At 44.2% G+C, this 23034-nt stretch overlaps 1 protein-coding gene across 1 annotated transcript; it reads right to left on the bottom strand.

The window, feature by feature from the left end:
* Positions 1-2020: 2020 nt before the first annotated feature.
* On the bottom strand, positions 2021-13415 carry sh3tc2 (SH3 domain and tetratricopeptide repeats 2). The gene is made up of 20 exons (XM_068595422.1): positions 13330-13415; positions 12606-12733; positions 12300-12405; positions 11716-11859; positions 10640-10841; positions 10397-10470; positions 8878-9073; positions 8490-8626; positions 8262-8312; positions 7853-8157; positions 7275-7469; positions 6276-7136; positions 5970-6190; positions 5712-5878; positions 4774-4951; positions 4512-4662; positions 4250-4372; positions 3947-4097; positions 3655-3851; positions 2021-3088 (listed from the first exon to the last, which is right to left on the bottom strand). Exons 1-20 carry the CDS (start codon positions 13355-13357, stop codon positions 2465-2467), a joined length of 4239 nt encoding a protein of 1412 aa, XP_068451523.1. The 5' UTR covers positions 13358-13415; the 3' UTR covers positions 2021-2464.
* Between the last annotated feature and the right edge of the window lie 9619 nt (positions 13416-23034).

Below are 23034 nucleotides of genomic sequence, written 5' to 3'. Positions count from 1 at the left end.
AAGGAAGTTCTATCTTGACTTTTTTCAGACTTTAAATTCTGTTCTGGATCATTTCCTTCAAAAAAATCCCGGACGTTTTGACGCCAGTAGTGTGACCATGACTCTGACACAAGCGGGGCCAACGTTCCTTAAAAGGGCAACTTCTTGGTTGCCCTGAAGGCTTGGTTGACATTTAGGGCTGACTCTTTTCTGACATGCTTTCTGGTCATTTTTACAAACGGATACAGAAAAAACACAACGTTCTCAAATGGTTATTAATCCAAAAAAATAGTCAATAGGTCCTCAATTGCTATTTGTGTTGCTGTTGTTTACCTGCAAGTACCTTAAAGTAGTCCATTGACACCGATATGATGGAGGAGATGTTCTGCCAGATGTTGTGGCCAGTTGTTCCTGCTCACTGCCATGAGACTTTTCAATAAGTTATAGCCAGATCCAGATTGATTCCACATAAACATCAATAGTCTTTTTTACTGCTATTGTTGTTAGTCAGAGGACATACTTACATATATACACTGCATACACTTGCAGTGCATTTTTGCACTTTCTTTATTGTTTAATTTCCTAAATTAATACACTCTGCTGTTTTGTCTATCTATCTATCTATCTATCTATCTATCTATCTATCTATCTATCTATCTATCTATCTATCATATGTTATGTTGTTAGTATATGGACAGAATGTACAGCATAAGTATGTTTTTTATTCTTCTTGTACCACTAAAGCCCTCTATTATTCAGTTAGCTACATACATTATTGAACAAATTCAACAGTTTATTCTCTTTTAGTTTCCATGTCTTTTCTCCGAATCTTTTTGAAAATTATTCTTTCGTTCTGGACTAAATCATATTACTTTTCAACCAGTTAAACTGACTTCTCATTTCAATTCAGTTTAACTCAAAATAAGTTCTTATAAGTGTTAGTTCACGAGTTCTTGTGATTTCCAAGTTAATATGCAAAAATGAAGACAATCGTTTTTTGGCACTCACTTTCACTTTTAACTGCTTCAGAACTTTAATTTCCACATTAGCAGTTAATGAAATGAAGAGTATAAAACCTGTAAAGCAAAAGTCTCTCAAATTCTTTTAAAAGTACAGGAATACTGAGAAAGAAAGAACAATTCCGGTTGAACAATTCATTGCTTGTATTGGCACAATCTCATGCCTGTGAAGGAAGAAGCCCTGCAACAGTATTCAGCATGCGGACCATGTACGCAAACGTTCTTCCATTTGGCTCATTGCTTTAGGACCTAATCCCTTCACAGTTTCTCTTTGTTTGGCCTTGCCTCAACTCTCACTCCAAGTTACTTGATTGCTTTTCTTTCCTTTTGCACTGGTCCAGTTCCATAAATTGGAGGCTACTTTTTTTTTTTTATTATAGTTCAAGACATTCGGCACGCCATCTTCACAAATGATTAAATTCATGCAGCGTCCTGTATTTTAAACTCATACTGTCATATAATCCACACCTCATGTTTCAGTGTCTTACAAGGACATTCCCGCACAAATAGACATCACTGTTGGACTAAGTGAACCCATTCTAAAATGTGACAGAGGACACTTTCCATTGTGCTCACCTTGGATTACTGCCATCGCCAAGCAGATGACGTAAATCTCTCTTTTTTCCCCCTCATGTCTCTCTCACCTGTTAAAAGGGGTTGCAGCCGTTGATACAACATAGGCTGCAGCTGCTGTAGAACTGTCTTTCACTGCCCACCTCTGGCTAAACTGAGGAAGGACAACGAGTGAGCCTGCGTTTTACGGCGAAGCCCAAAATCAACCTAATAGCTCTCTCTTGTGGCGCTTTCAAGGCACAGCGTTAATGTCCAAACAGAGCTACCGCTCCCTTTTCTTCCATTAAAATCACCGTCTCCCAATGCACACACAGCCGTCCAGAGGAGAAATTGAGTTGAAGTGTGTAATTTGTTCTGTCGAAGTTCTAGTCCCTTCATTAATGTAGCTCATGTATTTGTTGTGCCACGTATTTCACATTTGAATAGACAAAAGCACAAACAAACTCGGCCATCGAAATAACGTTCTTTATGTTTGAGTCATATCTTCCACACATACAAAAACGTACATTTAGAAAAACATACACAACAGGCGCAGGGAACTGCAATAACCGCAGAATGTATTATACAAAAAGGCACATGCTTTAGAGTCACCGATCCTCTGAAAACATAACAGTATCATCTTTCCTACAATAAGTGCTATGTGGCTGGAACGTTGGAGTCAGTGTGCTTGGTCACGACACATGTGACCAGACACAGGAAATGTTAGTGAAGAACATAATGTGTGTCAAAGTCCGCCTATTCACTCTGTGTGTCACATGTTCTCTGCGTAGTCGTCCACACTTACAGCTTCTTCAGTGTCTCTGCTAACAGTCTCTGGTTGGTCAGTATCAGACCGATTGCCCTCATCAAGACTGACATCTTTTTGAATCAGATCTGCATGCACGTCCATTTCTTCAGGGTGGGTGTTGTTGTTCATCGCGATGATCGGAATCTGTGCCATTTGTGATGTCACTTATTTCATTATCAGGTAACTGACCGGGCCCGTGACAGTCAGTGTCAAAGTCTTGCCCATCTGTTTGATTCTGCCGAGTTTGTAAAGTGTCAGAGGAGCTGCTGGAGTCTGAGATCTGCTCCTTGGCTGTATCAAAGGACTCGGTCAAAATGCTATCACTGTTTGATGTGGCGATGAGTTCAGTCTCAGACCCAAAGGTGTCCACAAGAGGGCCATCTGCATCCAGAAGCATGTGACTATCTACAATATTAGCGTCTGTACCTATCTCATCTGTGTCTCCGTGCGTTATACTTCTCGGAAGCAAGTTATCTTCACATTTTTCATTTTCTGTCTCTGTGTCCTTCATGTTCTCCTCTCCAAAAGCAGCAGCTTCCTCTCCAGCCAGAACTCTCTTCAGACTCTGGGCCCTGTCTCTGTATTCTCGGCACAGCTGCGCATCGGGCATGTGGTGGCCGTGGATCTCCGCCAGCTTCATGTACACCACATACAGAGCCTCGGGGTTAGTTTGGTCCTCCAGGGCCGCTGCCAGAGCCAAATGGAAGTAGCCCACCGCGTCAAAGGAGTCCTAGGGAGCGCACAGAGCAGAGGTCTCATTCATTAAATCTTTAATTATTTGAATCTTTTTTGTCGGCTGGATTTTGATTGGCGTCCTATACTGTAAAAAGGACACCAGATAAAGTCTACTGTTACTCTGAAACATCCAACGCCTCTTCTATTAAGACCCTCGCTGGACTTTCACTTGTAGCCAGAGGAACTTTAGGTTAAAAAAAAAATCTTGTTAGTATGTTATTATTGTAATAAAACAATTGCTTATCTTTAAGGGATTTCCTTAGTTTTTGACAAATACTTTTTTTTCTCTCGTAAAAATGTATTCATTCATTGTTTCGGCATGTCATTTTACACCAAGGAAAGCCACTTAGTTAGGGTCAGGAAAAACATCCCCATTGGGCTGAGAATATGTAAGTTATGTTAAAATATGTCAAATGCAAACAACAAGTACGGAAAACACGTCACAAACATCACTACCGTCGCTCTAATTTATTCAGAATAATGTTTATTTCAGAAACACGCTGGTTTTCATTATGTTTGCTCATGCACATGCAGACACAGACATATACTGGGCTCCTGTACCTTCAGTTTGTGCAGCGTGAGGTTGCCCAGTCTGCAGTACACCTTGGTGTAGTAGCGAGCCTCCGCGGGCTCCTGCAGGGCGGGCGGACAGAGGGAGAGTGACTTGAGGTAGTAGTTTTCTGCCAACTCGTACTGCTGCTGGTTGTAGTAGACTGTAGCCAGCCGGTGGTAGGCTGTCCTCTCATTCACATCCACACCTGAGGGAAAAACAACGACGGTCTGTGTTGACAAAGTCGTTTCGCATCGTCGACACGAGGCACAGATTCTTAGCCACGCTGAACCTCTTGCCGACCTGTTTTGCCAGCGATCTGAACAGCCAGTGTCGCGTACTGCAGAGCCTCTTCCAGCAAACCCTGGTTCATCAACAGCTCGGTCAGTTTACTCAACAAACGGAACTCTGAATGGACGTCCTTGATGCTGCGTGCGAATGGCAGACCGCCATCCTGCAACCAAACACAAAGAATTTGCATCAAATGAGATCAGCGGTTCCACCGATTTAAAAAACAAACATATAATGCAATAAAAATAAATCATGTCAGACTGCGTCATTGGGAAATGCGGCACCATGACATTGCTGCTTTGTTTCGCATCTCACCCTGTAGAAAGTCATCGAAGCCATTCGGTTCCTGGAGCCTTTAAAGTAGACGTCTCCCGCCTCCTCGTAGATGCTCATGACGAAGTGATGATCATTCATCCTCAGGGCCGTCTTCACTGCTGCCTATTGATCAAATCATATTGCCGATCAAAGTCGATTGAACGTTACAATGTCAAACTAAACGATGTTTAGGGACGTGGTGCGTTCACAAACATCCAAGAGCAAAATCTAAAATCGGTGACTGAAGAAATGTTCAGCTCACCTGCAGGTACATGTCGGCTAGTTCGTCCTCGTGGATGAGGTAATAGATGCGTCCCACCTGCAGCCAGGTCTCTGACTCTTCCTCTCGCTTGCCCAAATCAATAGAAATCCTCAGGCTCTGCTTGGTGTAGTCCAGAGATTTACGAGATGATCTGCAATCAGGAATTGAGACTGTTTTGGTCGGGAAACCAAAGCTATTGTGGAAAATTGCGGGAAAAAATTAGAGAATAGGAGCGATGGGGAAGGAGAGTCAGAAAGTCAACCTTTCGGTGTTAAGTGAGAGGTAGAGGCTGCTGAGGATTTCCAGATACTCTCCCTCCAGTCTCTTGTCCTTCAGCTCTCTGCACACCGACACACAGTGCTCATAGTAGACGATACTCTGGCTGTACAGCAGCATGTCAGCATACACACGACTCAGCACCTTGGCCACCACCATCCGACCTTTAAATACAGCAAGTGTGTTAGCTGCCGCTGCTGACACCAAATACATTGAAACGTATGTGACACTGAATAAGAACTATATTGAGTTTGACCTTTACTACACAGTTGACACAGCTGATATGATGAGCCAACTTTAGCTCATCACAGATACATTTAGATGGAAGAAATCACAGGACACACATTATGCGTTTGGGATCGTTTTCAAACGGTTTTTCCTTTACATATTGTCTCCACCAGGGTTGATAAAAAATGTAGTTTTAACAACAACAAAAAAGTCTCTCTTTTAGCAAGACAAATGTCGAAGCAAATAAGTTCCTTATTGTTTTGTTAGAGTCGCAAAATAAATATCAACATCAGTGATCCAAAAGTCATCCTCAAGGTTATACTCTTAGTTAAAAAGAGTCCATATCTATGCAAAGATAGATTTTATAGTAATTAAAGGAATAGTTCAGTATTTTGGGAAATGAGCTAAGACCTTTACACAACAGCAGTTGTTTTTGTCGTGAGTGCATTCACACAAAATGTGAATATTACCTAGAGGAATAAAAAAAAAAGCACCTCATGTAAAGGCTAAGTTGTGTGGAAGGTTCAAAACGTACAGTGTCCAACAACAAAGAGGCTCCTCAGACTGAACAAAGGCAGCAAACTTTTAATATACCTTTAAATCTAAATAAAGGAAACCTTTCACAATTAAATCCCAACTTTTGGCAAGAAAGTGAACATGTAAAACTATTTCTTTAACATGTTAATTTGTACTCACTGTGTAAGTTTCTGGCATGGAGTGCAATTAGTAGTCCCATTTCATAACAGGCCCTGCTGTCCAGACTCTTCCTCCTGTCTTTGTAGCTCCGCCCCAACCAAAGGTAGGTCTGAACATGCTCCTCGTCGATGGGACTTTCCCAGAGCTCCATAAAAAGACACAGGGATCTGGGAACGCAACCACCAGCACAATAAATACCTCTTTGCAAACTCTGTTGTGTTCCCTGGGGGGAAAAAAAACAAAACACTGATGTCTGACCTGACCAAGAAGCGTTCAGCCACCAAAGGCGCCCCCACATCCAATGCCAGACAGCCCAGGTTGGCCAGTGCCAGGGCCTGGTTCCTCTGGTTTCCACTTTCCCTTGAGATCACCAAGGCGGAGTGGAGATGCCAGCCTGCCTCCCGGATGCAACCCTGCTGCCTCAGACACAGAGCCAAGAGGTTGTGGATCACCCCTCGCTGCGTGGGACTGTCTGTGCCCTGGAGAGATTACACACGAGATTGGAGGGAAACTAACAAGTGCTTCTACAACATTCATCCAGGTTGATAGAGTTGTTTGCTGTACCTGGAGTGATGTGAGCAGTGGCTGCAGGACACTTTGGGCTCTCTCCGCCTCGCCCGTCAACACCAGCAGCCAGCCAAGCAGCACAGAGGCCTCGAAGCCCTCCTCCTCGTTGATGTGGCTTCCAGTCTCCACAGCTTGTTGAGCACAAAGCACCGCCTTATCGAGAGCGTCGTACTGCAGGTAGACTGTGGCCAAGCCCTGACACAGGTCCCTCTGGGTCTTCAAGTCCTCCCCTTGCTCTGCTGTAATCAGGGCCTGCTGAAGGTAAATCACAATCTGGGCAGGAAGCAGGGAGGTGCCTTCCTTCCAGCACGGGTTCAGGCGAACAGAGTTCCTGATAAACAACTCGATCCCCTGGAAAGTGTCGTGAAGTGAGTGGTCCTGCCTTGAGTCCAGGCTCAGAGAGGCCAGCGCTAAGTAAGGCATGTATTTACGATGATAGAGCCAGCTCAAGAGCCAGTTGAGGTCCAAAGGAACGATGGGACGCCCCTCGGCGGCAGAGAGCGTCGCCGAGAGGAACTGCAGTCGCTCAACGAAGGGGAGGGCGTCGTCGGTCTTTCTGCGCAGCAGGAAGAGGCTGGAGAGGAGGTAGCAGACGCGAGCCTCCAGGTGTTTGTCCCCCAGCACCACCGATCTCCTCAGGAGCAGCTGCAACAGTTCCACCTCGTCCGTGGAGGTGAAGGTGTGGCAGGGGAGGCAGAGGAGCAGGGCACTGGCCTTCTCCAGGGTCTGGGGCAGCTTGTCCGTCATACGCTGCTTCAGGTAGACAGCGGTGAGGTTTGTGTAGAGAGCGATGAGGAGCGGCGTGTCAGAGAAACTGTCCACACGAACACTGAGGGCCTCCTCATAGTACACACGGGCCTGAGGATATATAAATGTATTTATATGTATGAAAATACAGCCGAAAATGTTGTGTATTTTGTGGGTCTCTTTCAGGAGGAATGAAGCATATTGATGTATCCACAACACACATATCAATGCTGGAAAAGAAGCACAAACCTGGGAGAACTTTATCTTCCGGGCACAGAGTCTTCCCAGGAGGAAGCATGCCCGTCGATGTGCCCAGTTCAAGCCCGTCCTCTTGGCGCTCTCCCTGACACTCTCTAGGTGCCCCAATAGCTCGTCCTCAGTCTTACCACTGAAGGTCACCCAGAGGAAGGAATACTGCAGGTCGTACAGCGGCAAGAAGTCTTCCTAGAACAAATAAACAAAGGAATGAAGAAGAGCCGCCTCTTGACTGGCTGCATGTGCTGAAAACATTAATGTACATATGTACATAGCCAAATGCTATTAGCGCTATTAGAATCGTGTTGATGAGCTACATCCTTCAACTGACATGACCACATGATTTCTTAAACTAGTTGTTGTTGATGTATTTACTATTTAGTTCCTTTTTTTTTGCTTTTTTTTACCACCAGATGTAGACTGTTTTATAGAGCTGAACCTTGACATTGCTTCTATTAGCTGCCACAGACATAAAATAGAAAATGAGACAGAAACAAGAACGCCTGATGTCTGTTACTTTGCTTCTGTCCGTGGCCCTGTCAAACATTCATCAGTGATTAAGACCTGCAGACCTGGAAGTGTTCATGGTTGAGCAGGGTCAGTGTGGGGTCACTGAACTCAGAGTCCTCCCCCTCCCAGCTGTTCTCCTCCAAGAAGAGAGGTGGGTCTTCCTGGAACTCGTCCATTTCTCTGAAGGTGTCGTCCAGAGTGAAGGACAGGCGCTCTCCCTCGCGTGGCAGAGGATTGTGGGACTGATAGAGGGACAGGCGAGGGGAGGAGTAAGAGAGAGAAGTGCGAGGAGAGGACTGGTAGGGAGGAGTCCCTCCACTTTTCTCTGACATGACGCTCTGACGGGTGCTTGCAGGAACCTTATGGTCTGGGAAGAGGACAGATACTGGTATAATTTACATAATACATGAGTTGTTTTAGTTCATTAGGCTGATGAACAGCGGGTTTCCACTATAAACTGTGAAGCACTACCATGCTTTGGCCGGTTTCTGATGTACAGGAAGTCCGTCTCATCCAGTCTGTCTGAAAACACATGAGGTAAATCAATACAAGCGTCAATTTTCCAGATGGGCATAGAGATGGAAACAGCTTAAGGAAACAAAACAGGAGCTGCGCATCAAACCAAACGAGATCAATCTGTCAGTTATGGCCCCACCCCCACTCAACAAGAAAGGTACAGTATTTGTTGATTCCTTTTACCTAGCCTGTACACAGAGCTGATGTCGGACGAGAAGAGCCTCTCCAGCAGGCCGCTGTCACTTGGCTCAGAGCTGCAGGGGTTGACCTGAGCGAGGCTGGCCCGCTCCTCCTCAGTCAGAAAGACTAACCGTCTGTCTCTGTGTGAGGGGAACAAAGACAGCATTATGACTTCTGCTGTCCGTGCAGCCTCCTCACCCTATCCCACCCACCCCCTCCAGACTGCAGAGCCACTAGACAGGATTTCAGAATAGATCAGCACAAGACTATAAACAAGGGGAAAGTCATGCTGATTTAAGATAAAGTGCTTCGAATGACGCACAACATCATCAGACCAGTCAATGTAAGGCGCGCCAAGCATTATACAACGAACGAGAATGGATGATCTTACAGGGGTACGGTGTCCTGAGGCTTGATATGGACCTTGTGTATGAACCCAGTGTGGCCTGTGGAAGAGTGTGTCGCTATGAACACATCCAGGCCTCGGACTAGTAGACCCTGGATCTCCACAATGTCACCTTGACTCAGCTGAAGTTCATCCGGGCCCACTGGACTGTAGTCGACCACGGCCACACAGGAACCGGTCACTGAGGTGTTGGATGAGGAGAACAGGGTTAGCATAAGCAGCAGACTTGAGAGGTTTTGAGGTCAATATGGAAGAACAGTGTCTGTATATGTATTTTTTATATTCTGCAAAGAATTGTGAGGATATAAAACAATTAAGTTAGGATGCCTTTCACAAGAGCATACAGGTTGGCGCTACTACTATATGCATAAACATATTAATATTGATCCACAGTGGCTGTGCACTGCTTTGTATTCCAGTAAATAGGAAGTGGGTTTGATATTAGCCTATCCTAATCCTAAACAGTAAAATTGCTGACTTCACAAACACAATACAAAACTTAAACGTATATACACCGAACAAATATATATTGCAACTCTTTTATTTTTGCTTTATTTTCTCACAAAATACTTATATTTCTCTCAAACTTTTAAATCGATCCACCTGACAGGTGTGGGACATCAAGATGCTGATCAGACAGGTGTGCTCTGCCATGCCAAATGACACACCGCAACATCCGTAGCATTGTGTTGAGCGATAAAACCTGCACATTGTGGGAGTGGTCTTCCAACGTGACCGGCCCATTGCACACCTGTGTGATAATTACTGTAATTAATCAGCAACTTCCACAGCTGTCAGGTGAAAGGCACGTGCTCAATAACACAGATTTGAAACACATTTATGAACAAAATTTGAGCTAAAATAAGTCCTTTGTGATCTTTTTTTTCAACTCCTGAAAAATTGAGAGCTTTTTTTTAAAAAAAAAAAAAATTAAATTACACTACGCATTCAGACTTTAGCCACAATGTATTTCCTGAACTCTATTTGAAATCCAGGAATTAAACAACTTAAGCTGATCGTCAATAATACATATGTATGATTAGACTGCGTGCAGACACACAAAAGGCTTCCATAAGTCGGCCTGACTTTATATAAGTAGTGAAATCCCAACCACAAATACCACTGGCCACATGTGGGCGACACATTGTAAAGGCAACATTTACATTGTGTCACCCTATAAATGCTGTATGGCCAACATGTTCCCAATCAGTTGCCTTTTTACAAAGCAGAAATGAAGCAACACTAACATTCATTTGGTGTCATCTTTGTGTCCACCTGATGAATTTAAGTCCAATATTGACTTTTCATTTAGCTCTAATTTGGTCTCCTGAAACTCCTGAGGGAAATATCCGGCACCAGTATGTTCATCAGCTGGTCCCTAACTTTGTCTGAGTACAGGAGGGTTTTCATTTTTAGTATCTGCACCCGAGTAAAGGATGTATGTTAGTGTAACACTGTGTAGTGTTTTATGTATTAACATGTGTTACGTGCAGAATGTTTTTACCGATAGCATGTTCAAACGCTTCCTTTTCTGCTGGCGAGCATCCAGCATTGCCTGGGTAGTTCCTCAGAAACCACCTGACCAAACAGGAAGTAGAGTTTAACTCGTGTCCAACGTCTGCATTGCGGTTTTGCTCATTCAGCCAAAAGCCTCGACGAGAGAACCAAGTTAATCACACTGTCGCCGACATTGTAAATGCAGGCAGTCGTCACAAGAAGTCATTTGAGGAAACACAGGATGACTCACTGATAGAAGGGGTACGGCAGCGGTTGCATGGCGTTGACTGGCACCAGGCCGTGGCTTCCCGTGGAGAGCATGGTGCCCTCCCACATGCTGTCCTGCCCCGTGTCCTTCACCATCAGCAAATCATTCTTTTTGAACGACAGCTGCTCTTCGTCGTCCTCATCCTGATCATTTCTTGTGAACAGCGCCTTGGCAAAGAAGGAGCCTGCGGAAGCGAAAGAGAATCCAGACGCATGACCCGCCCGCCCGTCGGGTGTTTTCGTGTCGATAAAAATTAACACACTTGAGTTGAAAAATCAGCAAAAGTGCTCCAGCTTACAGTGTGCCCTCGTTCAGTCACTGGCAAATGATGGGTGTTTTATATCCTCCCCCTATTAAGTTAATGTAATTCTCAACACTATTTGCCAGCACTGCAGTTTAATTGTACATTTCCGTAAAGCTTTTTGCCTTGGGGAAATGCTCCGGAGACCAGGCAGGAGGAAATCAATATACATTCTTAGTGAGTAGTATAATGGTTATGCTGGAGCACAACAATGGCTTAGTTTGTAATGCGTCAAAGATATTTAACGAACTGCAGAATTTTATGTCCAGCTTCATCTTAATTCATCTGTACTAAACTAAAAGTGCGGTTGCAAATCGAAATCAGCTAATTCTGACTTTTACGAAAAAGTCTTTTATACTCAAGACATACACAGTGAGGCACAGAACATAACAATGAAGAGTCTATTGCTATAATTTGTCCAAAGTCATGTGTGGCAGTATGTTCCTGAGGCTTTCATAGTGTTAATTGGGGTCAGTGAAAATGGATTAAAAATAATTGGATCAAATGGCAGCCAAAGTTGGTTAATTCATAAGTACCGTGACAAGATTCAAGAGGCTTTTGACAAAAAATACTTGAAATACTCTCAGGGATAATTTAATAGCCAAAGAGGCAAAATATACAGTTCAGCTTAGAGCACAAGTTAAACTACCAAAGTGTAGGTTTTAGCGAAAAGATTTGATTCCTCACTTTTCACCCTTTAACAATCCAACTGTTCACAAAGCGCTGACTTCCATGGCCAGAGCACAACGTTACTCACCCTCCTGGAGTAACAGTCCCAGGTAGAGGGTGGCCAGTCGTTCCTCGTCCACAGTGACATTGATCTGCAGGTCACTGAGCAGCTCTGTGTCCAGCCAGAAGGACTGATCACACAGGAAGTTCTCCAAGCAGCGAGCCACGTAACCTAGGACAGAGCACATGCGACTCATCTACAAATGCTCCCGATGTTATCGATGCTGCTATCACTGCATGCTCACCAACAAGACCTTTAGATGACGCTAAGTACCACAATGAATGCATAAATAGGCGGGGAAGTACAACAAAGGGACATTTGTGTGTTTGTGAAACACCTTAAAACAGTGTTTTCTTTTTAATCATCTTCTAGTTGACATTTTATGGACTGTGTTTGGGTGTGGTTTGTTCATATGTGAGCGATTGTGACCTAGAAACATAACGAAACAATGCCACAACTGCCATTGGATCCTGACATGAACGTTTCCTAAATCCTTATTGGTGACAAATGTGCATCAGCTTTTCCGACCAAATAAACCAAATGCTGTGTTAATGTCGGACCCGATTGAGAAAACAGGGCCTTTGGGATGTTAAAGGGTCATAGCTGCTTACCTAATGCTATGTAAGTAGAAAACTTCCAGACTTCCTCCACGGTCTTGAATGTGAGTACGAAGCTATCCTTCTCAGCGTGGACGGACACCAGACGTGCAGACAAGTCCTGCAGAAACAAAGTCTTGTGTTTCAATAACAGAATCCATTTCTATTAAGTGCACAAAACATTTACGACACAATGTATCATATTGCATGATATGGGCTCTGATCGTATCATAAAGCACATTTGTCTTCATTATGAGAAAGTCTGAGTAGTGCATTATTGCTTAGGTGATGTATGCATTGTCAAGTCTGACTGTCACTCACCTTAAAGAGCTGGATGACGTCCTGGCTGTTGCTCTCCACCACTCGGAGTCGGGTGCGCAGCGCCTCCTGTAGGGCCCGGTCCGGCTCCTCGCTGGAGCGCCTCCGCCCGGTGAACAGCAGCTCAATTTCTAGGCAAAAGACAAGAGGAGTGCTGTGGTTAATCACTTTTGGCTGAGGAAGTTTCTTCTGGTTGAATAATATGGAATACAAACAAATCCATCGTAAATAGGCTCGGGTGAAAAATTTGCTCCGAGAAGGAGAGAGAGGATTTATCATCTGCCAGGATTAAAGGATTACTGTAAACAACTAATGTCTTTATAATGTTTTTCAAATTCATCACATATTTTTCCACCTGAAGTCATTGAGTAAAAGGGAACATATCTTGGGAGAGACACAACTTTCAGGAGTTCATTAAAGATTTTCTACAAGAGCTCATCTTCCAGCGTAATGCTCCGAGAGTTATTCACCGGGGGAATAGCAAAGCTATTAGGCTTCTTACTGGGCTCTCAGTGTGGCCATTTAAATCCATTTGAGAGGAAGAACCTGGGGGAATGTGAGGGATGCAGCTGAACTGCTGAGTGAGTAAAACATTAGTAGGGAAATATGCCTGATCAGTATGCATACATGTAATACATTGGGAAATGCTTCCGCGTGTAACATGTAAACAGTTCAGACCAACGTAAAAGCTAGAATTAAAGTAGAAACAAGGAGTCATGACATGTACCTGTTGGGAATTTATCTCCCAGTGACATAGTACTTCCTCTTAAAGCCTCTTTTTTCTTCCAGTAGTTGTCAGGCTCCACCCCTCCTTCACCTGACTCCACCACTGGAACGTCATCCTCCTCACCTGAAACAAAAGGTCAAGAGAAAAGCTGCTGTGTCAGTTCTGTCAGTGTATCCTCAACAGCATATTGTTTTTAGGGTGTCATAAAGACGGGTGTGTTGTAAGTAGAAACATGTTTTATAGAGTGGGTTGCTCAAAGTAAACTGCAATTACAATGTAAGCCCCACACTGTAATGGAGCTTTAACAGGAAATGTTCCCATATGACACAAGATGGCGATGCCTATTTTGTCATTTAACAAAACACATCAGCATGTAGTCATGTGGTACAGTAGGCTGAAGCCATGAATGCTTCTTTTATAGCATTATGCCAATAGAAGCCTTTTAAAAGTTTTGAAGAGAGACACAAATACAGGATAGGAGGGCAAGATGTGTCATGGGGAATATTGAAGGTTCAGTCAAAGGCAGTGCAGAACATAAAGCTCTTTAATGTGGATTTAATGCCGGTCAAAGGTCTAATATTCTCTTGGTGTTTGTTCCAGCTACTAAACTAAATGCTGACTCTCCAGGTTGAGTTTGAACAGTTAGCATCCTTGCCTTGAGAGGCCACATGGGTTCATATAACAGAGAAGTATGTTGATATTACAGTGAGTAATACAACTAAACTGTTAATTTAGGTCAATTTTGTCAAGTTAGTCTTAAACTCAAGTACTTGGAATGGCACGTTTTAGCCACTTATCCATTTCCTTAAGTTTTGAACCTTAGCAAACTATAAGGTAAGAATCCCAGTCCAAGTTATCTTTATCTTTATTTAGACTAAGTTATCTTTATCTCAACACATTAACAGGATCTGAATATAACAGCTTCTGTTGAAGTACAGTGGTGACGCGGGGTTTCCCTGGTTTGTTCCATTGTGCAGGGAGGATGTCCCAAACACTTCCTCTGTGTTTGTGTCCGCACAGGCAGCGGCCCGGATCAAACGAGCCTCACGTTCTTGCTTGATCTCCAAACTAATGCGAGACACATTGATTAAGATGTCCGGTACACAACAGTCTACCTTGAGTCATGATGTCATTTCCGGAGAAGTGTTCATTTGCTCCGCCAAGAGTATACGGAGGTTCCCTCCAAAGAGCATCCAGCTCAGCAGGAGAGATGTCTGTAAATAGGGAAAACGGATCAATTCATGAACCTAAACATGAAGATGAAAAAGGATGAAGATTGATACCATTGTCAGGTCTGTATGGTACATATGGAGCTGGAAAACAATGTGTTATACAGCTCGTCAAGCTCTGTCCAAACAACCTCACAAATAAACACCGCATACTATGGAAACCAAAGTGTAAAAACAACAATTCAGTATTTTCCAGGAGTCATGTATGGGACTATTTCTTGGCTGAGAGCAGTCACCAAGCAACCAGCAGAGGAGACTCCAGGAGGTTCCTGCTCCTGGCCAAGTAAGAGACAAATGAGCGTCCGTAAAACACAAAACAGATTGTAATTTAAATGCTTTGTATTTTTTTTTACTGATTAAACAAACAAAAAGAGCGATAGTGGAGGTAGAGGTGCTTGTGTTGCATGTCTGCAGCTGTTTATATTGGAAACGACAAGTTTCAAGCCTTTGGTTAGTGTGAGGGGTTGTCTGGGGTTTGAGGTAAACAGGAGGGGGTACAATGATGTTGAACACACACGGGACCGGCACAGACACACAGCTGCAGTGACATCAGGAAAACCCCCAGGCTCACACAGCTGACTCCTCCACTTTTATGTCAGCGCGGTCACATCAGTGTCAGACATACAGTCACACACCAGTTAACATGAAAACAAGAAACATACTGTGAACCATAGGGGAACCAAAAAAAAAAGTTATCATTTTGATTCAAATGCTGCTTTTTTTTCTTCTGTTTCCACATGCTTTGTCAGTGCAAGAACACAGCAGAACAGTATTATCTTGAGGCGACGCATTCACAACAAGACAATGGGGCCATAACTTAGTAACACAATGCAACACGACATTATAGGCTGAAGAGGACAACAGCCTATTCTTTTCCGTCCCACAACACAGAGCACAGTTAGCACCAGCGGGACTGCTGGAGTCGACACGAGCACAGTCATGCTGCTACAGTACAGAAAACGCGCCATGCCCTTTTTACCTTCTTGGCTAAGTGTGTCACCCATGTTGTGTGTAGAGCTATGTGCTCCTGCCTATCTGAATGTAGCCGTTCGGCTCATGACGGCACGGCAGCAGCGCAGAGAGCGTGCTGGGACAGACCTGTGAAGGAGGAGAGGCAGACTTTGAGGAACGGTCCACAGCAGCAGGAGTTGAGCAGCGGTCTGCAGCAACAAGACGCCATCTGGCCCAGGAGCTGGCAGCTCCCAGAGATCAATGCCATCAGTTTGCCCGCCCTCCCACCACCACCACCACCACCACCACCACCACCACCACCCACCCCGCAGCCCCTTTAACAACGACTCTCTTCCTCTCTGTTGGACAAGCCCTGCTTCCCTTCCTAATTCTGTGTTAGCTATCCTGTCCCGTTCACTCCGTCTTCTCCGCCAGTTAGTGTGTACTGGATGTGTCCCCTCTGTCCAACTGCCTTATCTCCTCTTCTTCTCTATCTGTCTGGGTCTGCTTCTTTTTGTAATCCCTCTGGCTCTTGCTGTCTCCATCTCCCTCCTCCCACTAGTCTCTCGCTCTCTCTCTTTCTCCCTCCCTTTTTGCCCTCTCTCTCTCTTTCTCTCTCTCTCCAGTAGCTGCCCAGTCAAGTCTGTGAATGCACAAAGCACTTTTTGCGATTGGTATCAGTGTGTGTGTTTGTGTGTGTGTATTAGTTTTTTTGGGGGGTGGGGGGAGGGGGGGCGAGGGGGACAGGCTTCAGTGAGAGCTTCCCTGTGTGTTCCCCACGTGTGTCAGTGAAAATATGCACAGAATGTTTGTCAGAGACAATGTGTGTGTGTGTGTGTTGTGTGTGTGTGTTGCTGGGAGAGCGTATTGCTGAGCCGCTGTAAGGCAATGCCACACAGGGACAGGCCGCAAGGTCACAATGAAAGGGGTGGGGGTGGGGGAGGAGGGCGGGGGGCAGGAGCCTATAGTGCCATGGATCGAGGATCAGTTCAACACAACTCTCCGCCGTCAGATGGGTTGCAGACATGAGAAGACAGGAGTGCGGCGGGGAAAGGAAAGTGTAGGAAAGATCCGAATCGTTGACCTCGTGTGACCTTTTACTATCTAAGGAGGAAATAGAGGCTTCCTTCAGAGTGTGATTATAATGTTCTCAACAGCAAACCGAGTGTAGATGGGGGCCTCTTGTTTGATGGAGGTAAACTATAATTGGCCTGTAATGATGCGGCAGTGTGTTCACCCAGGCAGTAATGTAATGCCCCGATAGTGCCAGACCATAAAGATATGTCGGGCGTGGTGTTCCTTTTGAGGGTGTGTCACAATGATAAGTATAACAACCTGCAACAGCCAACAGGAAAACCAATCTCCTTCTATTTATTTGAAGATGAAAATGAGAAGAATCAGTTGAAATGATATATCAATCAATCAAACATCTTTAATGATATAATACTGGGAATATCATAAACTCACTGATGACAAGAGAAAGTAACTACAACTATGAATAGTGAAAACTAGCCTAGCTGCTGCATTTTTCATAAGAGAGAAACTAAAGGGACGAACTACTACGGCAAGAAAGGAAGAACACAATTGCTACAACATAATACGCCACTAAATGTCTCGAAAGCAACATAAAAATGTGACCGCAAAACAACAATAATTTTTAATGGCATTTCATCCACCCACAATGCTTTCTGTTCGGATGACGTCAGACTGTAGCTGCATGCGCAGCTAAATGTAAACTGAGGGTTCAGATTTATGTTTTTTTGTGACGACTCCTGGCTCTCAATGGTGACCTGACGGCTGAACAACCTTCAGGGATTTATTATTGCACTTCTGTGAAATTGGAGGGGCTGGTGTAAAACAGATTAAAGAAAGAATAATCCAAATTGAAGAGGCAGTGTCCTGAACTGTAAGCACCTTGTATGAGTCATAGGCCCAAAACTTCCAATAATGCAACTATGTATCATCTTTTGTGAGGCCCTCCCTGCCGAATAAAATTCCCACATCTTTCAAACTCTACACCTTGCTTTATCATCTAACGCTACCATTTTCTCAACGCAGGCCGGCCAGACTTGTGTCATGCTTCGCAAACAAAGACAAAACTCACAGATCTCTGAGTCGCTACAAGCTAAATCTATTAAATGGATGCTGGGTTGATGGAGACATTTTTAACAAGTGACACAAGCCCACGCTCTGTGCATGATGCATCATGTGAGTTCAGTCATTGCATGTAATTCATTATCAAGGAAAACAAATGCATACAGTTTTTTCCCTCCCTTGTGACCAAATCATTCGGCTGCTTGACACGCCGGAGAGGCTGATATCCTTGTCCGAGACCGGCCTCTTCATCTTGTTTACGTGGCGGCTGACTGGTCGTGATTGAATCTGTGCGTGTGCATCTTGTGAGGCAGAAAGCTGTAAACAGGCCGAATGCGTGTCGGGGCATATCCTGACACTCTTTAGACTCCGCTGCTTGTTTTGCATCGAGCAACAGACCCTGTCTAATCTAATAAACGCTGCTCAAGGCCGATATGTGCGGTCACATGCCAGGCTTTTGTTTGCTCCAAACGCTGCTCGGGAGGGGGGGGGGGGCAACCGTAGTCTCCAGTGACATCCACACTAAAACATACAAAGACTTGTCAGTGAGAACATTGTGATGCTGTGCAGCATTAGCGTCAATACTCTGTAATACTGAACACCTGTTGATCTAGCTATTGTTTCCTGTCAGCTGGAAGGCCAAAAGCCTTCCCCCTGTCCAACACCATGACTGCGCACGGTGGACAGTGTTACTAAAGCCTCATACAAGCTGCGAACATATGATTAAAGCTACAAAGTGTTCACTGCCTGCAATAACAGGGGCTGCCGAGTGCAATGACCACACAACACAAATGACCTTATAGTCTGAAACCACATCAAACGCCTGGATTGCAATTGTGACACTCAGCAGTCCGTGACAATAGCTTTCAACCTAATAAGAAACATATGGTGTCAGCAGCGCCTGGCTGTGTTCAAACACAGGACGAAAAGGGGATGTTTGAGGTGTTGGTGACTGCGGATGTGTACAATCTGGGTTTGTAGATTCGGAAAATGTGGTACAGGAGTTAGTGGAGAGGAATATGAGACGGGGGTTATGGACTCTAAGTTTAGACTAACCCCCTGTTAGCTCACTCACATGCCTGTGTGTCTAGGACAGAGCCCTGCAGGGAGATTCCCACACTGTTGCATAGCGGCATTTCAACAACACTAAAACAAACATTAAGGGAGTATAATCCCAATATGATTAATGTAATGAAGACATAAGAAGACTCAGATTGGTCACGTCCATAAGAAGAGATTTGGAAGCTTTTACATTCATTACCAAGAGTAGACAGAATAAGGAATTGCAATCACTGCATGACAGCTGTATTGTCCAGCCTCGACCTGACCGGCAGCGACTTTATTGTACAAGTGCAAAGTGCAGCAGTGTCGTACCTCCTAAACAGAAGAGTTTAGCACACAGAAAGACGTATTAAAAGTAGAAAAAGAAGACAACGCTTACCTCTCTGCTGCTTCCAGCTCTCCCCTCTCATTTCATTCCTCATGTGCGTTGCGGAATGTGTGTGTCTCTATGCCTTTGTGTATGTTGTCTCACCATTTAACTGGTGAGTTGCGTCTCACGACAGCTGCCGCAACTGCTGTCATTCTCCGTTGCCAGAGGTGGGAAACAGAGAAATAAGCGTGTAAGTCAGTGAGGCTGCGAGTGTGTGTGTGTTTGTGTGTGGGTGTGCGTGTGTGTGTGTGCCTCTGAGCGCTACAGACGCTATCCCAGACGGCATGTCACTGACTGAGGAAGTTTTGCTGTTAACTCCTCCCATGATTTCTGTGGGACAACAAGGACACAGCCCCCTCTCTCTCACCCCACACACACCCACACCCACACACACACTCTCTCTCTCTCTCTCTCTCTCTCTCTCTCTCTCTCTCTCTCTCTCTCTCTCTCTCTCTCTCTCTCTCAATCAAAGTTTGGAAACCCAGAAAGGAGACTCAACCAGTGAAAAGAGGTCAGTTTATAATTGCATTTTAATAATCTTAGAAGTTATTAAAACCCTGGCTATTATGTGTCACCACTTCCCATTTATAGTTCATTTCCTCATTCTGCGACACCAGTCGCACCAGTTTGGGACGACGCACGCACACACAACAGGTTAGTGTCACATACAATCAGCTGGTTTGCAAAACTGCGTCCACACCTCATCTTCATTCCAGAGGTGCATCACCGTCACAAGCCACACACACACACACAGTGCCAACATTCCTCTGAGTGTACTGTGATGGTTGGAAATGTCAAGCATTCACCAGTGACCTCTCCCAACTACCACTGATTATATTATTTTCACGTTTCTGGGTCACGCCAGTCCCTATCTGTGTGTGGGAAGATATGATTCCCCGGACCAGAGTTGCTTTGGTTTCCTTTTGGGTTTTTTTTTCGCCTGCTTAGTTAAATATAAACTGATTGTGTATCCCCAACCCCCAGTGTAGCATGACAAAGTCACCCTGAACACAGAATATCAGCCCTGCACTGCCCATGTGATCATGCAATTGGCTATGCAAGGCTGCAGGACACAGACCATTTACTCTGCTCCTTTTGCAAATGGTGTGTGCATGTGTGTGTGTGTGTGTGTGTGTGTGTGAGTGTGTGTGTGTGAGAGAGAGAGAGTGTGTGTGTGTGTGTGTGTGTGTGTGTGTGTGGGTGCGCGTGTAAGCAATGAGAGAGAGTTTGTGTATTTACTAGCAACAAACCAGAAATAAACGGGAATGGGTAGATATCAGCAAAGCAATATGTGTGGGTGTGCGTGTGCGTGTGCGTGTGTGTGTGTGTGTGTGTGTGTACTTTCCCCTGTCCATGTGGTTGGACAAAGTGCAAGGATTGTGAGGGGTTTGTAAAGAATGCAGCGTAGTGCTGATCAGTGCTGATAGTGGACACATGGTATGTGTGTGTGTGTGTGTGTGTGTGTATGTGTCGAACAAAAGACATGTTACTGCCAATAGAAAAACACAGAGTAGATCAATTCATGAGGCCTGCAACCAAAGCATGTACTCAGTCCTGTGTTTACGGCTCATAAAGAGAATAATGTGTGCTCAGTGTTGCCCTTTTACTCCGCCTGTCATGTCAGGAAACAGTTTCCGTCAGAAGTCATGTCAACCGTGCGCAGGTTCATTCCAGTAACAACACACATCAGGAGATGTTTGCCTTTACTGTCGATCAGGGGGCAGTGGCGCCTTCGCGGCCTCCTGCCCCGCTGCCTTCAGTGCACAGGAAGGCCAGCTTCCTGTTTTTCTGCCCCGTCAGTGTGGAGGACAAAAGCCCAACGCAGGATTGACACACAAGCACAGTCCGCACCCGGCACACGTCAGGACGCACGGTGCACCCACCGACACACTGTCACACCCACACACACACACATACACCCTGATTAAGATGGCTCATTTAAGTAAATCATTATCCATACTGATCTCAATCGGCTTTGACAGTAAGCTAAAATAACATGTATACATAAATAACTGGGCTCCATCTGAGCAACATTAAGAACTCATTACATCAATGTGAAATATGGTATGCAACATTATCGGTTTGCTGGACAGTGACTGGATGGGAGAAGAAATTTACTTGATACAGACTTTTGCTCTCCTTGCCGCCCTATAATGAAGGAATTTGTCTTTCACGGAAATCCACACTTTAGCTTTACAAAGCTCTCTGTTGGAACTGAGTGAGTGAGTAAAGCAGATTAAAGGACAAAGAGAGAACATCTTGTACAACCATTGAGCTCCAGAACCAACGAGCTAAGAGACTGTGCAGGGCAGCAGAGAGAGAGAGAGAGAGAGAGAGAGAGAGAGAGAGAGAGAGAGAGAGAGAGAGAGAGAGAGAGAGAGAGAGAGAGAGAGAGCGAGAGGCAGGCGCCTCTCACATCCCCCCATTGTCCAGTTTCCTAAAGGATTCTGAACCATGGCTTCCTCAGGTCAAAGGACAAGGCACTTTATGTTTATATATATATAATTTACATGAGTATTCAAGTTTGTCCAACTGTTTTTATACCTGCTTCAAATTGTAATATTGCTGTTTGGTCTATTTTTTTTCTAAACTTTTGTTGCATTTGACTTAAACTGCCTTTAAACAGGACATGACTTGGCCAATGGCTGTCTGTGAAACAGCGGATGGGTGTTTCACCTTTTAGATGGAGATCTCTCTCCACATTGATTGAAAGCCCATGCATGCAAACACACCACTGAGTCAAAGTCCTAATGTGTGGCATAGTTTTAAGGAGGTCAGTCTGAGATTGTACAAACACACACACACACACACACACACACACACACACACACACACACACACACACACACACACCACACCACACACACAGCAGATTAAATCCGTCAACAGCTTCGCAATTAACCTCGACTCCTCGACAGCAGCTCCACTGTGGATAATCCAATTAACGAATTTGCTTACGTCAACTTTCCAGGAGAGGGCGGTGTCTTGACAGTTTTAGCAACAAAGCCCAGCCCGCGTCTGCTCCACACACCAACAAGTCTCCGTTTCACCAAGGCTCTTGAAATCAGTGTGTTTCAGGTCGTCTGTGTAGTTGTTTTAAAATGTTTTTTTCTGAGTCTTATTGTTCCCGAGCATATTCAGATGACACATGGCTTGGCAAATGATTAAATTAATGTAAAAACGCTTCAGACATAAAGAAGATCTGTCTCACCTCGTGTGTAAACATGATTTAAAACTCAGACTAGTGACTTTTTTTTTTTTTAACACTTAACACTTCTTGCAGTGGGATTCTGGCTCCAGTGTCCCCAAAGCGTTCAGAGTGACGTCGCTGAACGCAGCATATAGAGAAAGCAGTCAAGTCACCCAAAAGAGAGGCAGAGTGATACCGGAAATAAGGCTACTTTACTTTCACAATAAAACCATTTGAAAAACACTTCTCTAATCAAGTAGGCTGCTTATTGTTACTTTTATTAAAGGACGCAGCTCAAGACAGGAACAGTGACGTATGATACATGTACACAAAAGTACAGTTTATTTGAATTGTGCTAATGTAGGTTGATAGTTCTTTGATGTGTGTTTAAAGCTATATTTCACAATGAGATTGCATTACATTACATAATGACATCTTGTCCAATGGAGACAGCTGGTATTAAATGTAGAAAAAAAACATATGACTGTCAACATCAAATAGATTATTTCACATGTTCAATCCCTTTAATAACAATGTACACTGATGATTTGTAAAGGAATCACATCAACCTCATCTGTTCGAATCTACAAAATGTAAATTGAGTGTTTCATTTGTTTTTATCTATGATAACAGCATCAAATATTAATGAATGAATAGCCAGATTCTTTAAACTACAAATTATATAAACTGAAAATGTACATAATTCTGTTTTTCAGATTAAAGCTTTTTTTAGTGGGTTTAATTTTGTAGAAATGTAAAAAAAATAAGTGAAAACTCACAATCCACTATAATAATAATAATTATACTGA

Source organism: Clinocottus analis, unplaced genomic scaffold, assembly GCF_023055335.1.
Source record: "Clinocottus analis isolate CAN_PGR_092001 unplaced genomic scaffold, fCliAna1.0.p SCAF_10, whole genome shotgun sequence".
Taxonomy (NCBI): Eukaryota; Metazoa; Chordata; class Actinopteri; order Perciformes; family Cottidae; genus Clinocottus; species Clinocottus analis.
The sequence above is the reverse complement of the archived record's forward strand: the minus strand, read 5'-3'. Positions and strand labels throughout refer to the sequence as shown.